Genomic DNA, 18,160 nt, shown 5'->3' with positions numbered 1-18,160 from the left:
TCTTATCCAGTGTCCTGTGTGAATTTAAGTATGCTCTCTCTAATTCTCTCTCTTTTTCTATCTTTCTTTCTTTCTTTCTTTCTTTCTTTCTTTCTCTCTCTCTCTGAGGACCTGAGCCCTAGGATCATGCTTCAGGACTACCTGGCCTGATGACTCCTTGCTGTCCCCAGTCCACCTGGTTGTGGTGCTGCTCCAGTTTCAACTGTTCTGCCTGCAGCTATGGAACCCTGACCTGTTCACCAGATGTGCTACCTGTCCCAGACCTGATGTTTTCAAATCTCTAGAGACAGCAGGAGCGGTAGAGATACTCTGAATGATCGGCTATGAAAAGCCAACTGACATTTACTCCTGAGGTGCTGACCTGTTGCACCCTCTACAACCACTGTGATTATTATTATTTGACCCTGCTGGTCATCTATGAACATTTGAACATCTTGGCTATATTCTGTTATAATCTCCACCCGGCACAGCCAGAAGAGGACTGGCCATCCCTCATAGCCTGGTTCCTCTCTAGGTTTCTTCCTAGGTTCTGGTCTTTCTAGGGAGTTTTTCCTAGCCACCGTGCTTCTCCACCTGCATTGCTTGCTGTTTGGGGTTTTAGGCTGGGTGTCTGTACAGCACTTTGTGACATCAGCTGATGTAAGAAGGGCTTAATAAATGCATTTGATTGATTGATTGATAGTTTTAGAATTCTTTAAGTCACAATTTATGTCCGTCCTTCATACTTTTAGAATCTCCTTCAACCAATTTCCACGCATCATCAGTGTCATTATTTTTCATTCGTCCAGTAGCCTTCAGGCTTCGTGTTCTAAGAGTTCAGTTATCCTTCACCTTTTCTTACAGACATTATTTTAGATTTTTTTTCAACCGAAAACGTTGGCGTCTTTTCTTGTCTATCTTACTACGACGTTCTTCCATTCTTACTCAAGTTCCTTTACAATCATTCAATTTCTTAAATTATTTGTATTTTAACAATGTTGTTCAAACCTATTTTAACGTCTTACTTAAATCCTATCTACCTTCTTCTATGAAACAAAAACACTTCAGTGAATCATCTCCCATCTAGACACACTGCAGTATAACCTTTATAATAAGTTCTCCAACTAAGTCCCACTATTATTCCCGTCCACTAATCTATTAGAGCTGTCTGTGGGCTTCAATTCTACAGAAGTATTTTCTTACTACTAAAATGGGGTTTGGTTTAAAACAATTACAGGTGCACCTTACTATCTTATACCATATAATTTTATACCACGCAGGACTTCATAGCTCTTATGGCAGTGCCACGCAGGCCTCCAAATAACTATTTACACTTTTCTATAATGCACTCTCTTTTATTCCTATGGTGCTCTCTGTCCACACGAGGACTTTGAATTCCCTCAGAATTCTTTGCTTTATAAATTCAAACTAGTTCACACAGATCCTAGTTTCATCCAATCCACAGATTCGGATGCTAGTATCACAAATATTAGTCAATGACAGTTCCCTCAGAACCCCATTATAAACTTGCTTTTTCAAGTTTAACAAACACAGACATTACCAGATGACAGTTCCCTCAGAGCTCCATTTTTCTCCAATCCACAAATTTGGATGCTGGTAACACAAATATTTGTCAATGGCAGTTCACTGAGAACCCCACTATAAACGTGTCTTTTCAAGTCTAACAAAACACAGACATCACCAAGTGGCAGTTCCCTCAGAACCCCATTATAAACGTGTCCTTTCAAGTCTAACAAAACACAGACATCACAAAATGGCAGTTCCCTCAGAACTCCATTTTCCTTAAAAAAATATATATATGTATAGTTGTTCTCAAGAAATGTCAGCCCCCCCACCCCACCCCCTCACACACAGACCAGCTGCAGGGAGCTAGAGGGGAACCATCCCTTTACAGAAGCACAGTATTAGTAGTTATAAAAATCTATTGCTATTGTTAAGCATATAATTGGTAACTATCAATGTTCAACAAAGCAGGTAAATACGTAATTTTCCCTGTACAGCTCATCAGACCAAAGGACAGATTTCCACCGGTCTAATGTCCATTGCTAGTATTTCTTGGCCCAAGTAAGTCTCTTCTTATTATTGATATCCTTTAGTAGTGGTTTCTTTGCAGCAAATCGACCATGAAGGCCTGATTCAAGCAGTCTCTTCTGAACAGTTGATGTTGAGATGTGTCTGTTACTTGAACTTTGTGAAGAATTTACTTGGGCTGCAATTTCTGAGGCTGGTAACACTAATGTACTTGTCCTGCAGCAGAGGTAACTCTGGGTCTTCCTTCTCTGTGGCGGTCCATTTTCATCATAGCACTTGATTGTTTTTGCGACTGCACTTGAAGAAACTTTCAAAGTTCTTGACATTTTCCGCATTGACTGACCTTCAGGTCTTAAAGTCATGATGGACTGTCATTTCTCTTTGCTTATTTGAGCTGTTCTTGCCATATTATGGACTTGGTGTTTTACCAAATAGGGCTATCTTCTGTATACCACCCCTACCTTGTCACAACACAGCTGATTTGCTCAAAAACATTAAGGTAAGAAATTCCACAAATTATCTTTTAACAAGGCACACCTGTTAATTGAAATGCATTTCAGGTGAATACCTCATGAAGTTGGTTGAGAGATTGCCAAGAGTGTGCAAAGCTGTCATCAAGGCAAAGGGTGGCTATGTTGAAGAACTTCAAATATAACATTTATTTAGATTTGTTTAACACTTCCTTGGTTACTACATGATTTCATGTGTTATTTCATAGTTTTGATGTCTTCACTATTATTCTACAATGTAGAAAATAGTAAAAGGAAAGAAAACCCCTTGAATGAGACGGTGTGTCCAAAATGTTGACTGGTAGGGTATTTTTATTAAAAAACACTCAAAATTCAATAGAACCTTCACCATGTGACCTAGACACCCCAAACCAAATTTGGAATGTTCACATGGTAGGGACACACATTACACACACTTTGGTTTTTGAGAAAAGTGGATGCATTTATTTTACTTTAATTTGTTAATTCAATGTTTGACTTTGAATTTCAATAGTTCCTTGGCCTAATTGAGTAGCCAGATGGCAGTAGTAATGAAGCTGTCTCTGCCTCAGTTGGTCATTAATTTAGGTGTATGTACTGTTGTATATCAGAACAGAGGGCAGGCTCAGAAAGAAGCCACACAGATTGTGAATGTAGCAGGTGGCAGGTGTATGTGACAACATGACAAGTGTAATACAGTGGATTGGGGGTTAGTCTCATTTCATTTACACAACATGCCTACCACTTTGAAGACGAAAAATATGTTTTATTGTGAAACAAACAAGAAATAAGACAGAAAACTTGAACGTGTATAACTATTTACCCTCCCCTACATTTGTTATGTATCTTTATTTCTTACTTTATTCCATGTTTCCAGAAACTATGCTGATGATCACCCATTTACCATGTCTACTACCAGTTTCCAAATATAGCTTCGCTCTCTAGCTACAGTGCCTTCAGAAAGTATTCATACCCCTTGAGTTATTCAAATGTTCTTGTTAGAGCCTGAATTAAAAATGCATTTAATAAAAAAAATTCTCACCCGTCTACGCAGAATACCTACAATTTTTTGTTGTTGATATTTTAGCTATTTTATTGAAAATGAAATACAGAAATATCTAATTTACATAAGTATTCACACCTCTGAGTCAATACTTTGTATAAGCAGCGATTACAGCTGTGAATCTTTCTGGGTAAGTGTAGATTGTGCAACATTTGCCCATTATTTATTTTTTAATTCTTCAAGCTCTTTCAAATTGGTTGTTGATCATTGCTAGACATCCATTTTCAGGTCTTGCCATAGTTTATGTAGACTGGGCTCCCGAATGGCGCAGCGGACAAAGGCACTGCATCTCAGTGCAAGAGGTGTCGATACAGTCCCTGGTTTGAATCCAGGCTGTATTACACCTGGCCGTGATTTGGAGTCCCATAGGGACGGGGTAGGCCGTCATTGTAAATAAGAATTTGTTCTTAACTGACTTGTCAAATAAAGGTTAAATAAAAATAAATAATAAACATTTTTCAAGTAGATTTAAGTCAAAATTGTAACTAGGCCATTCAGGAACATTCACGGTTGTCTTGGTAAGCAACTCCAGTGTAGATTTGGCCTTATGTTTTAGGTTATTGTTTTAGGTGAATTCATCTCCCAGTGTCTGGTGGAAAGCAGACTAAAAAAGGTTTTCCTCTAGGATTTTTCCTATGCTTAGCTCCATTCCGTTTCTTTTTTATCCTGAAAAACTCCCCAGTCCTTAACGATTACAAGCATACCCATAACATGATCCAGCAACCACTATGCTTGAAAATATGGAGAGTAGTACTCAGTAATGTGTCGTATTGGATTTGCCCCAAGGATAACACTTTTTATTCAGGACAAAAAGTAAATTGTTTTGACACATTATTTGCAGTATTACTTTAGGATAGATGTTTAGTAATATTTTTATTCTGTACAGGCTTCCTTCTTTTCACTCTGTTATTTAGGTTAGTATTGTGGAATAACTACAATATTGTTGATCCATCCTCAGTTTTCTCCTATTACAGCAATTAAACTCTGCAACTGTTTTAAAGTCACCATTGGCCTCATGGTGAAATCCCGGAGTGGTTTCCTTCCTCTCCGGCAACTGGGTTAGGAAGCACTCCTGTATCTTTGTTGTGACTAGGTGTATTGATACACCATCCAAAGTGTTATTAATAACTTGCTCAAAGGGATATTCAATGTCTTTTTTATCCATCTATCTACCAATAGGTGCCGTTCTTTGTGAGGCATTGGAAAACCTCCCTTGTCTTTGTGATTGAATCTCTGTTTGAAATTCCCTGCTCGACTAAGGGACCTTACAGATAATTGTTTGTGTGGGGTACAGAGATGAGGTAGTCCTCAAATATCATGTTAAACATGGTTATTGCACAGTGTCCACGCAACTTATTGTGAGTTATTAAGCAAATCTTTACTCCTGAACTTATTTAGGCTTGCCACAACAAAGGGGTTGAAAACTTATTGAATCAAGACATTTCATTTTAAATTTGTTTTTATTAATTAGCACAAATATATATATATATATATATATATATATATATATATATATATATATATATATATATATATATATATATATATATATATATATATATATATAGAATTCCACTTTGACATTATGTGATATTGTGTGTAGGCCAGTTTTTAAAAAAATCTAAATTTAATCAATTTTAAGTTCAGGCTGTAACACAACAAAATCTGGAAAAAGGCAAGAGGTGTGAATACTTTCTGATGGCACTGATATCTCCAGGAGTGATAACTACAATTGTTGTCTTAATCAGTTGTTGTCTAGTTCTGCCTTTTTGCTACTACTTCAATGACCTGAAAGCAAGTCAGTTAAGACTATGGGACTCCCAATCATGGCCGGTTGTGATACAACCTGGATTCGAGGGTGTCTGTAGTGACACCTCTAGCACTGAGATGCAGTGCCCTTTGCACCACTCGGGGGCCCAATGTAGCAAGAGGGCAATATTTTATTAATGTTGTAGTTTTCAACCTATATGATCTAGTACACAATAAAAGTATAATAAAAAAATAAATATATATATATTGTGAAAAGTCAAATAAAAAAATGGGGGGGGGGGGGGGGTCTTTTCATACTTTATAATATGTCCATAAGTAGTTATAAAATGTTTTAGGAACATCTACCCTAAATATTTCACCTTCTTTATTACTTTACCAAACTTATCATGACATTTGTAATAGTCAAAATCTGTGAACATCTAAATCAACATCTGGGCCATTTAAACAGCGTGCCTCATATAGACAAGGGGATCAGATAAAGGGTATGATAAGGGATCGATTTTGCCATAATGTAAAAATAAAGAAAAACCCTTTAATGAGTAGGTGTGTCCAAACTTTTGACTGGAACTGTATATATATATATACACACACACCTAGATATATAAGGAATAATGGACAGTTGAAATGAGGCTGCTAAGTTACATGGTTGAAGAGTTAATGATATTTAAAAGTTTAATATATTTATATTAATCGTGTAACTGCTTTATGGGAAAACCAAAGGGTGTGCAATGTGTGTCTGTAACCTTTGAACAAAAAAAGTTGGTTTAAGGTGCCTAGGTCATGTGATCAAAGATTTATTAAAATTCTAAGTACAAAATGTAACTAATAAAGTAAGATAAAAGAACATTTAACCATTTCTCAGAAAACCAAAGGGTGTGTGATGTGTGTACCTACCCGGTGAATAGGTTGCATCACATCCGGCCGTGATTGGGAGTCCCATAGGGCGGAGCACAATTGGCCCAGCATCGTCCAGGTTTGGCCGGGGTAGGCCGTCATTGTAAAATAATAATTTGTTCTTAACTAGCTTGCCTTGTTAAATAAAGGTTAATTTAAAAAATAAAAAATATTCCAAAGTTGGTTTGAGGTGTCTAGGTCAAGTAGATATTGAATTTTAAGTGATATAAGTTCAACTTGCCTCTCTGTGTCAGGAATAATGGACCGTTGAAATGAGGTTGCTAAGTCACATTTTAAATTTGAATATTGTGATCATGCAGTTTGTTGATGATCCCTAACTAGTTACGTTGACTGTGCATCAGGCTGCCTTTAAGTTATCATCTAATTATGAAACGGGTTGGAATCGGAAAAATAAGAACTGTGCAACGTTGTACACTTTTTTACCGCCATAGCGAGCCTAATTTGAGGTATGTGGCACAAATCCTTCGTGAGCTGAATGTCTGAATCTCAAACTACCATGGTTCATTACTGTACCTTATCATTTGGTTAGCTAGGAAGACATGTGAATCACTTTGCTAGCTAGTTAGCTATGCTGAACTTGAACGACTGTTGTTGGCATGTCTTATTTGTCAATGAAATGTATTTGGCATCAATCAAATTGGCGAGCAGGCAAGTTCCCAATCAGATGTCATTATCTATTAGTGCAATTTTGATGGCCAACTACAAGCTGTTCCCTCGTTTGATTTTAGTTTATCTTACTCTAGCTCAGTGGTTCCCAAATGTTTTATAGTCCCGTACCCCCTCAAACATTCAACCTCCAGCTGCGTACCCCCTCTATCACCAGGGTCAGCGCACTCTCAAATGTATTTTTTTGACATAATTGTAAGCCTGCCACACACACTACTTATACGATACATTTATTAAACATAAGAATGAGTGTGAGTTTGTCACAACCCGGCTCGTGGGAAGTGACACAGCTCTTATACGACCAGTGCACAAATAATAATAATCAATGATGTTGCTCTTAATTTAGCCATCTTACATATAGAACTTTATTTGTTCATTGAAAATGATGAATGACTCACCATAGGTTAATGAGAAGGGTGTGCTTGAAAGGATGCACATAACTGCAGTGTTGGGTTGTATTGAAGAGAGTCTGTCTTAAATAATTTTCCACACACAGTCTGTGCCTGTATTTAGTTTTCATGCTAGTGAGGGCCAAGAATCCACTCTCACATAGGTACGTGGTTGCAAAGGGCATCAGTGTCTTAACAGCGGATTTGCCAAGGCAGGATACTCTGAGCCCAGCCCAATCCAGAAATCTGGCAGTGGCTTCTGATTAAATTCAATTTTCACAGAACCGCTTGTTGCAATTTTGATGATACTCTCTTGTTAAGATATCGGTCAGTGGACTGGAGGCAGGGCATGAAAGGGATAACGAATCTAGTTGTTTGTGTCATCCTTTTCGGGAAAGTACCTGCGTAATTGCGCACCCAACTCACTCAGGTGCTTTGCTATATCACATTTGACATTGTCCGTAAGCTTGAGTTCATTTGAACACAAAAAAATCATACAATGATGGAATGACCTGTGTGTTGTCCTTGTTAATGCAGACAGAGAAGAGCTCCAACTTCTTAATCATAGCCTCAATTTTGTCCCACACATTGAATATAGTTGCGGAGGGTCCCTATAATCCTAGATTCAGATCATTCAGGTAGGCCAGTCGTGTGAGAAACTTGTCATCATGCAAGCGATCAGACAAGTGAAAATGATGGTCAGTAAAGAAAACGTGTCAGTACTTTGCCCTTTGATAACCAGCGCATTTCTGTATGTTGTAAAAGCGTTACATGGTCGCTGCCCAGATCATTGCATAGTGCAGAAAATACACAAGTTCAGGGGCTTTGCTTTAACAAAGTTAACCATTTTCACTGTAGTGTCCAAAATGTCTTTCAAGCTGTCAGGCATTCCTTAGGCAGCAAGAGCCTTTCGGTGGATGCTGCAGTGTACCCAAGTGGCGTCGGGAGCAACTGCTTGCACACGCGTTACCACTCCACTATGTCTCCGTGTCATGGCTTTTGCACCATCAGTGCAGATTCCAACACATCTTGACTGCCAAATTCCATTTGATGTCACAAAGCTGTCCAGTACTTGAAAATATCCTCTCCTGTCCTGGTTTGCAGAAGAGGATGTCTTCCAGCTCCTATACCAGGAGCTGTGCCAGGCCCGCCACGTCTGTTGACTCATCCAACTGTAACGCATAGAATTCACTGGCTTGTATGCGAAGCAGTAATTGTTTAAAAACATCTCCTGCCATGTCACTGATGCGTTGTGAAACAGTGTTGTTTGAAGGCATTGTCTGTATAGTTTTTGGGCCTTTTCCCCCAGCATTGTCCCAGCCATATCCGCGGCAGCAGGAAGAATTAAGTCCACAATTGTATGGGGCTTGTCCAAGCCACTCGGTAGCTCACCATATAAGACGCTTCTAGCTCCTTCTTATTAATGGTATCTGTTGCTTTTATACATGTCTTACTACTCAAAAGTCGTCTAAATTCTCGCTCATAAATGTCTGCGCAAGAGTGAAGGTTTCATAGAGTTGTGAGATACTTTTGCACATATAACACACTGTGGCTGAGGAAAGGCACTACTCCCAAAAATAAGTGAACCCCAAGTCAATGTAGTTATCATATTTGCACCTCTTCGATGGTCCAACGTCCCTGTCTGTTGTAAGGTCTTTTCCCAGGTAAGGGGGCAGTAGCTCTTCGGCTGCATCAGATTCACAACTGTCAGTGACCATGCTAGCTGGGCTAACAACAAATGTAAAATTTCTGATGCTAGCATTGGATGTACTCGTGGAAGCAGAACAACTTGTGTTGTCGACAGGTGCGGGTGTAGTACTGCTGGTTTGTGTCTCTATGGACGCGGGCCTAACTTTTTTAAACCATTTATTCCTTTTGCTCAAAAAATGTATGAGCTGCTGCTACGTTTGACTTCGTACAGACCATTAGTGGAATTCAAATCCAATTTTATTAGTCACATGCGCCAAATACAACAGTACAGTGAAATGCTTACTTACGAGCCCCTAACCAACAAGTAAAAAAATACGGATAAGAATAAGAAATAAAAGTAACAAGTAATTAAAAAGCAGCAGTAAAATAACAATAGCTAGACTATATACAGGGGGGTACCAGTAAAGGAGGTAATATGTACATATAGGTAGAGTCATTAAAGTGATAATGCATAGATGATGACGACAGAGAGTAGCAGCGGTGCAATGCAAATAGTCTGGGTAGCCATTTGATTAGGTGTTCAGGAGTCTTATGGCTTGGGGGTAGAAGCTGTTTAGAAGCCTCTTGGACCTAGACTTGGCGCTCCGGTACCTCTTGCCATGCGGTAGCAGAGAGAACAGTCTAATACTAGGGTGGCTGGAGTCTTTGTCAAATTTTAGGGCCTTCTTCTGACACCGCCTGGTATAGAGGTCCTGGATGGCAGGGAGCTTGGCCCCAGTGATGTACTGGGCCGTTCGCACTACCCTCTGTAGTGCCTTGCGGTCGGAGGCCGAGCAGTTGCCATACCAGGCAGTGATGCAACCAGTCAGGATGCTCTCGAAGGTGCAGCTGTAGAACCTTTTGAGGATCTGAGGACCCATGCCAAATCTTTTCAGTCTCCTGAGGGGGAATAGGTTTTGTCGTGCCCTCTTCACGACTGTCTTGGTGTGCTTGGGCCATGTTAGTTTGTTGGTGATGTGGACACCAAGGAACTTGAAGCTCTCAACCTGCTCCACTGCAGCCCCTTCGATGAGAATGGGGGTGTGCTTGGTACTCTTTCCTGTAGTCCACAATCATCTCCTTTTTCTTGATCACGTTGAGGGAGAGGTTGTTGTCCTGGCACCACACGGCCAGGTCTCTGACCTCCTCCCTATAGGGTGTCTCATCGTTGTCGGTGATCAGGCCTACAACTGTTGTGTCACCGGCAAACTTAATGATGGTGTTGGAGTCATGCCTGGCCGTGCAGTCATGAGTGAAGAGGGAGTACAGGAGGTGACTGAACACGCACCCCTGAGGGGCCCCTGTGTTGAGGATCGGCATGGCGGATGTTGTTACCTATTGATGAGCTTTGAGGGCACTATGGTGTTGAACGCTGAGCTGTAGTCAATGAATAGCATTCTCACATAGGTGTTCCTTTTGTCCAGGTGGGAATGGGCAGGTGTGGAGTGCAATAGAGATTGCATCATCTGTGGATCTGTTGTGGCAGTATGCAAATAGGAGTGGGTCTAGGGTTTCTGGGATAATGGTGTTGATGTGAGCCATGACCAGCCTTTCAAAACACTTCATGGCTACAGATGTGAGTGCTACAGGTCGGTAATCATTTAGACAGGTTACCCTAGTGTTCTTGGGCACAGGCACTATGGTGGTCTGCTTAAAACATGTTGGTATTACAGACTCGGACAGGGAGAGGTTGAAAATGTCAGTGAAGACACTTGCCAGTTGGTCAGCGCATGCACGGAGTACACGTCCTGGTAATCCGTCTGGCCCTGCGTCCTTGTGAATGAATGTTGACCTGTTTAAAGGTCTTACTCACATCGGCTGCGGAGACCGTGATCACACAGTCTTCCGGAACCGCTGGTGCTCTCATGCATGTGTCAGTGCCATTTGCCTCGAAGCGAGCATAGAAGTAGTTCAGCTCGTCCGGTAGGCTCGTGTCACTGGACAGCTCTCGGCTGTGTTTCCCTTTGTAGTCTGTAATGGTTTGCAAGTCCTGCCACATCTGACGAGCGTCAGAGCCGGTGTAGTACGATTCGATGTTAGTCCTGTATTGACCTTTTGCCTGTTTGATGGTTCGTCGGAGGGCGTAGTGGGATTTCTTATAAGCTTGCGGGTTAGAGTCCCACTCCTTGAAAGCGGCAGCTCTAGCCTTTAGCTCAGTGCGGATGTTGCCTGTAATCCATGGCTTCTGGTTGGGGTATGTACATATGGTCACTGTGGGATGATGTCATCGATGCACTTATTGATGAAGCCAAAGACTCATGGGGTGTTGTCCTCAATGCCATCGGAGGAATCCCGGAACATATTCCAGTCTGTGCTAGCAAGACAGTCCTGTAGTTTCGCATCTGCTTCATCTGACCACTTTTGTTATTGATCTAGTCACTGGTGCTTCCTGCTTTAATTTTTGCCTGTAAGCAGGAATCAGGAGGATAGAATTATGGTCAGATTTGCCAAAGGGAGGGCGAGGGACAACTTTGTATGCGTCTTTGTGTTAGGAGTTAAGGTGGTCCATAGTTGTTTTTTTTCTCCCTCTAGTTGCACATTTAACATGCTGATAGAATTTTGGTAAAACGGATATGTTTCCCTGCATTAAAGTCCCCGGCTTCTAGGAGTGCCGCCTCTGGGTGAGCGTTTTCTGGTTTGCTTATGGCGGAATACAGCTCATTCAATGCGTTCTTAGTGCCAGCCTCTGACTGTGGTGGTATGTAAACAATTACGAAAAATACAGATGAAAACTCTCTCGGTAGATAGTGTGGTCTACAGCTTATCATGAGATACTCTACCTCAGGTGAGCAATAGGTCGAGACTTTCTTAGATATCATGCACCAGCTGTTATTTACAAAAATACATAGCCCGCCGCTTGTCTTACCTGATGCCACTGTTCTATCCTGCCGGTACAGCGTATAACAAGCCAGCTGAATGTTGATAGTGTTGTCGTTCAGCCACAACTCTGTGAAGCATAAGATATTATAGTTTTGAATGACCCGTTGGTAGTTTAATCTTGCGTATAGGTCAACGATTTTATTCTCCAAAGATTGCACGTTTGCTAGCAGAATGGAAGGAAGTGGCGGTTTATTCGATCGCCTATGAATTCTCAGAAGGCAGCCTGCCCTTTGGCCCGCTGCCTCTTCAGGCAAATCATGGGGATCTGGGCCTGTTCCCAAGAAAGCAGTATATCATTCGCGTCAAGCTCGTCAGACTCGTTAAAGGAAAAAAAGGATTCTGCCAGTCTGTGGTGAGTAATCGCAGTCCTAATGTCCAGAAGTTATTTTCGGTCATAAGACTGTAGCGGCAACATTATGTACATAATAAGTTACAAAAAATACAAATAAACAAACAAAAACACACAATCGGTTGGGGACACGTAAAACGTCTGCCTTCTTCTCTGCCGCCATTTTCCCGTGAGAGTAACGGTTAATGTGATTGGATGTTAATTATTTGACCATGCTACCTGTATTTGACATTGTGTTGTTATTTCGCTGAACACTAGATGGTTGAATTTTATTTTTGCCAGTGAAATGAGGCTACTCAGGCGAGGGAAGAAAAAAACTCACCTAATGTTAAACATGTATTGTAAATGTTTATCAGCACAGCATTATGACAGCATTTTTTAAACTGCAGAGGGGGGTTCTTGCTATTATTTTGTAGGTTTCCTATACCATTATCTTCTGTAGAATGCATTTATTAAACCCCTCTTGTACAGTACATTCAAATCTAGATGTGCAGTACTTGAACAAGGATGGTTTCAAAAATTTACAGGAAAATGTGAAGTATTATTATAATTTTTTTTAATTTTTTGGCCCAGTTTGGGAATACTTGCTCTAGCTAGTTTAGTTGTTGATGATATGTATATAACTGAGGTAGACAGCCTTCCTGTTCATGTTTTTTTTATATGACTGTAAAGTTCCCAAATGTAGGAGAACTCCAGTGGTATTTACATATTTGCTGAAATCCATTCAGGTGTATTTTATGGCTTTTGGCAAATGCTTTCTAATGATCTAAAGTCCCTCTGTTGATATACTGCATGCAAAAACACAGTCCAGTTCAAAGTCAAGGATGGAAGGCCCATGTAGAAAATGTCTTATTTGGATATTACTTGGGCCTCTAATTGTCCATGGGTATGTGTAAAGTCTGGTCCTAGACAAGACTGAGATGTCTTATTTCCTGCAGTGTCTATTAGTTGTCCAATTGCACAGACATTTTCCCACTCATAGATTTTTCACAAATGCCTTACTCAGGGTTTCCCAAACTCTGTGCACATGTTTGTTTTTTGCCCTAGCACAACACAGCTGATTCAAATAATCAACTAATCATCAAGCTTTGGTAATTTGAATCAGCTGTGTCGTGTTAGACCAAAAATCTAAACGTGCAGCTCTTGGGGTACTGAGGTCCTAGTTTGGTAAACGCTGCTCTGTCATTCCCAAACATTCCTATGGAAGTATAAAAATGTGAATCAGTAAGTGCTCACTTGTTAGAAACAAAGGTGTCATTCTTCCTGGGCGTTTGTACAGATTTGAATAAGATTTTATGTTGTTAAAATGCTGTCAGTTCCACTTTAAATACAAATAAAAAACAACTAATATATAAACTCAGCAAAAAAAAACGTCCTCACTGTCAACTGCGTTTATTTTCAACAAACCTAACGTGTAAATATTTGTATGAACATAACAAGATTCAACAACTGAGACATAAACTGAACAAGTTGAAATTGAATAATGTGTCCCTGAACAAAGGGGGGGTCAAAATCAAAAGTAACTGTCCGTATCTGGTGTGGCCACCAGCTGCATTAAGTACTGCAGTGCATCTAATCCTCATGGACTGCACCAGATTAGCCAGTTCTTGCTGTGAGATGTTACCCCACTCTTCCACCAAGGCACCTGCAAGTTCCCAGACATTTCTGGGGGGAATGGCCCTAGCCCTCACCCTCCGATATAACAGGTCTCAAACGTGCTCAATGGGATTGAGATCCGGGGTCTTCGCTGGCCATGGCGGAACACTGACATTTCTGTCTTGCAGGAAATCACTCACAGAACGAGCAGTATTGCTGGTGGCTTTGTCATGCTGGAGGGTCATGTCAGGATGAGCCTGCAGGAAGGGTACCACATGAGGGAGGAGGATGTCTTTCCTGTAACGCATAGCATTGAGATTGCCTGCAATGACAACGAGCTCGGTCCAATGATGCTGTGACACACCACCCCAGACCATGACGGACCCTCCACCTCCAAATCGATCATGCTCCAGAGTACAGGCCTCGGTGTAACGCTCATTCCTTCAATGATAAATGCGAATCCGACCATCACTCCTGGTGAGACAAAACTGCGACTCGTCAGTGAAGAGCACTTTTTGCCAGTCCTGTCTGGTCCAGCGACGGTGGGTTTGTGCCCATAGGCAACATTTGTTGCCGGTGATGTCTGGTGAGGACCTGCCTTACAACAGGCCTACAAGCCCTCAGTCCAGCCTCTCTCAGCCTATTGCGGACAGTCTGAGCATTGATGGAGGGATTGTGTGTTCCTGGTGTAACTCGGGCAGTTGTTGTTGCCATCCTGTACCTGTCCCGCAGGTGTGATGTTCGGATGTACCGATCCTGTGCAGGTGTTGTTACACGTGGTCTGCCACTGCGAGGACGATCAGCTATCCGTCCTGTCTCCCTGTAGCTCTGTCTTAGGCGTCTCAGTACAGACATGGCAATTTATTGACCTGGCCACATCTGCAGTCCTCATGCCTCCTTACAGCATGCCTAAGGCACTTTCACACAGATGAGCAGGGACCCTGGGCATCTTTCTTTTGGTGTTTTTCAGAGTCCATAGACAGGCCTCTTTTTAGTGTCCTAAGTTTTCATAACTGTGACCTTAATTGCCTACCGTCTGTCTGTAAGCTGTTAGTGTCTTCATGACCGTTCCACAGGTGCATGTTCATTAATTGTTTATGGGTCATTGAACAAGCATGGGAAACAGTGTTTTAAACCCTTTACAATGAAGATCTGTGAAGTTAATTCGTAAAAATCCAAATATCGTTGAAAGACAGGGTCCTGAAAAAGGATGTTTCTTTTTTTGCTGAGTTATATAGAATTAATTTCAACGTCAAAAATGGATGTACCAATCTCAGATTGCGTCTTTAAATATGTTGTTGTTTGCACACTGCTTTCTGACCCTTGACATCAAAATATTTCTATTTGTGTTTATTGTACAGGAAAACTGAAAGATGGTATTGCTATTTGTGTTCTGCAGCTTTCTTCAGAGAGACCCTCATCAGCCCCTCCATAACCATGACAAAGAAGAATTTGATGAAGATATTTCTGGGTTTGACTCTGTTCACCATGGGATATATGCTTTTTATTACTCAGGAATGGTCTGTAGAGCAATTGTTTAGGAGGAAAGACTGGGCAATGGACACCTGCTTTCCAAATTTGAGCACTGACCCCTTCATCCCGATCCAAGGTTCCAAAACATTTGTGCTGAATGCTTTCTTCGAGCACCGCACCCATAACATGAGCCTTCGTCTCATCTCCATCGTGTGGCGACCAGAAAAGACCATCCATCACTGTTTACTATGCTGCCAAGACCGTCTGTTCACCTCTTTGGCCAAGCGGACTATCCACAATTCCCACTTCGGGTTCCCTTACGGCACGGGGGACTTCCTGTGTGACATCCCGGAGGACTGTGAGCCCACACACGCTGGCTTGGTGTCTGAGGACTTTGATCCTGAGCACGTCACCTTTGTCCCAATCTTGAATAGGGTACCAAGGGAGTCCAGCTTTCCTGCCAACTTCACTGTGTGCCTCTCTACCATGTTCGGGGGGTACAACAACGTGCTGCAGTTTGTGCAGGCCATGGAGATGTATCGCCTGCTGGGGGCCCAGAGGGTGGTGGTCTATAAGACCAACTGCAGCCGTGACATGGAGGAGGTACTGCATTACTATGAAGACAAAGTTGGTCTGGTGGAAGTAGTTCCCTGGCCAATTGACACCCACATCAAGGTGTCCTCCGGCTGGATTGCAAGCAAGTCGCCCGGTGACCTGCACTACTATGGCCAGATCCCTGCGCTCAACGACTGTCTGTACAGGAACATGTACCAGACCAAGTATCTCCTCCTCCATGACCCTGATGAGATCATCCTCCCCGTGGACAACAACACCTGGGGGGAGCTCCTGAGCACTCTGGAGATCAAATACGGCAACAAGGCCAACTTCTACTTCGAAAACAATGTTTTCCCAATCGAGGAGACTGACGAAAGCAGCAGATTCAACTTGTCAGAGTGGGCCACCATCCCTGGCGTTAACTTCCTTCTGCATGTCCTGCGAGAACCCATTCTCAAATCCCACTACAAAACGGGGAAGCTGATCATCAACCCCAGAACTGTGTTTGAGATCTCAGTGCATGGCGTGAAGAGGCAGAACATCCGGACAGTAGAGGTGTCTTCCCATCTCAGCAGCCTATATCATATCCGCCGGCGGAAGAACGCCAAGCTGAAGAGCAGAGACTTAGTCAGGGATGAGGGACTGTTGAGGTTCGCCCCACAAATGATCAGAAAGGTAGCACACTCCCTCAGAAAAATGAACCTGCCCTCCCAGAAACCGTAAACGCTCTAGTCTAGTGTCTCTACATCTAATCATTGTTTCTCTGCAGTTCTTCATTTAGGTGTTTAAAAGCTGAATAGCCCAAACCTCACTGTGCAACGTGACTGGCAGCAATTAGACTTTTCTTAAGATATCCCATTCACCATAGACCAATGTACCGTCATTGGGTGTGCCTCTTATCAGGCAAGAAATATAATGCTGTTGTGAGAAGAGGAAAATTGTCTAATCTAGTCATGAATCTGTACAATAGAGATTTACAGACGCCACATTCGTCAGAGGTGCTGAATTATTGGATGTTGTTGAATGGAAAATGTTCAGACACCTGCTGTGACTTACCTTACTCAACATTTTTGATGTGATGTTTAGTCTAACTTGATGATAAACTCGTATGTACTGCACATTTTTTTTATCCTAGGAAGTAAATAAATCTTGCATTAAGGCAATAAATCAAATCCCCCCTCCAATAAGATACTGTAAGTCATTTTACCAAGCACTGTATGTGTTAGATTATTCAGCTTGTTTTAAGAAAATTGGTCTTGAGTTGTCTAATTTAGATATTAGATCTAATTCTAGGTATTTAATGTGAAACTAGCACAACTAGGCAATCAACAAGTCATCATGTAATGCCATCAATTTTGATGATATTAAATCAGGATTGTTTCTCTTGTTTGTTAAGAACCAGACCCAAGGAAATCCTTCACTTCTGCTTGCAGATATTGCATATTCTTCACCTCTGACATTGGTCCTAACTCCCGCTCATTGGAAAAAAATAGGGTAGTGTGACCCGTCTAGCATTCTGACAACATTCAAACATTTGATTATGTTTTATCAGAGACTTTCATACATTTCTGAAATTCAGCTTTGAGGACCGTCATACACATACAGTGCATTTGGAAAGTATTCAGACCCCTTCACTTTTTCCACATTTTGTTATGTTACAGCCTTATTCTAAAATTGATTAAATCGTTTTCTTGCCCTTATCAAACAACACACAATACCCCATAATGACAAAGCAAAACCAGTTTTTTGTTGTTGCTCTGTTGGAAGATAAACCTGCGCCCCAGTCTGGGGTCCTGAGCAGGTTTTCATGAAGGATCTCTTTGTACTTTCCTCAGTTAATCTTTCCCCCAATCCTGACTAGTCTCCCAGTCCCTGCCGCTGAAAAACATCCCCACAGCATGATGCTACCAACATCATGCTTCACGTTGGGATGGTGCCAGGTTTCCTCCAGACGTGACGCTTGGCATTCAGGCCAAAAAGTTCAATCTTGGTTTCATCAGACCAGAGAATCTTGTTTCTCATGGTATGAGGGTCCTTCAGGTGGCTTTGGACAAAATCCAAACAGGCTGTCATGTGCATTTTACTGAGGAGTGGCTTCCCTCTGGCCATTTTACCATAAAGCACTGATTGGTGGAGTGCTGCAGAGATGGTTGTCCTTCTGGAAGATTCTCCCATGTCCATAGAGGAACTCTGGAGCTCTTGGTGACCTCCCTTCTCCCCCAATTGCTCAGTTTGGCCGGGCGGACAGCTCTAGGAAGTTCTTGGTAGTTCCAAACTTCTTCCATTTAAGAATGAC

At 41.7% G+C, this 18,160-nt stretch overlaps 1 protein-coding gene across 1 annotated transcript; it reads left to right on the top strand.

Annotated features, from left to right (window-relative positions):
• Positions 1-6,519: 6,519 nt before the first annotated feature.
• On the top strand, positions 6,520-17,048 carry LOC139549115 (uncharacterized). The gene is made up of 2 exons (XM_071359253.1): positions 6,520-6,713; positions 15,236-17,048. The coding sequence occupies exon 2, from the start codon at positions 15,274-15,276 to the stop codon at positions 16,585-16,587; it is 1,314 nt and encodes a 437-aa protein (XP_071215354.1). The 5' UTR covers positions 6,520-6,713; positions 15,236-15,273; the 3' UTR covers positions 16,588-17,048.
• The last annotated feature ends 1,112 nt before the right edge of the window (positions 17,049-18,160 follow it).

This window comes from Salvelinus alpinus, chromosome 22 (genome assembly GCF_045679555.1).
Source record: "Salvelinus alpinus chromosome 22, SLU_Salpinus.1, whole genome shotgun sequence".
Taxonomy (NCBI): Eukaryota; Metazoa; Chordata; class Actinopteri; order Salmoniformes; family Salmonidae; genus Salvelinus; species Salvelinus alpinus.
The sequence above is the reverse complement of the archived record's forward strand: the minus strand, read 5'-3'. Positions and strand labels throughout refer to the sequence as shown.

Coding starts and splice junctions, on each gene's coding strand:
- LOC139549115 (XM_071359253.1), top strand. CDS start 15,274: ATGACAAAGAAGAATTTGATGAAGATATTTCTGGGTTTGACTCTGTTC.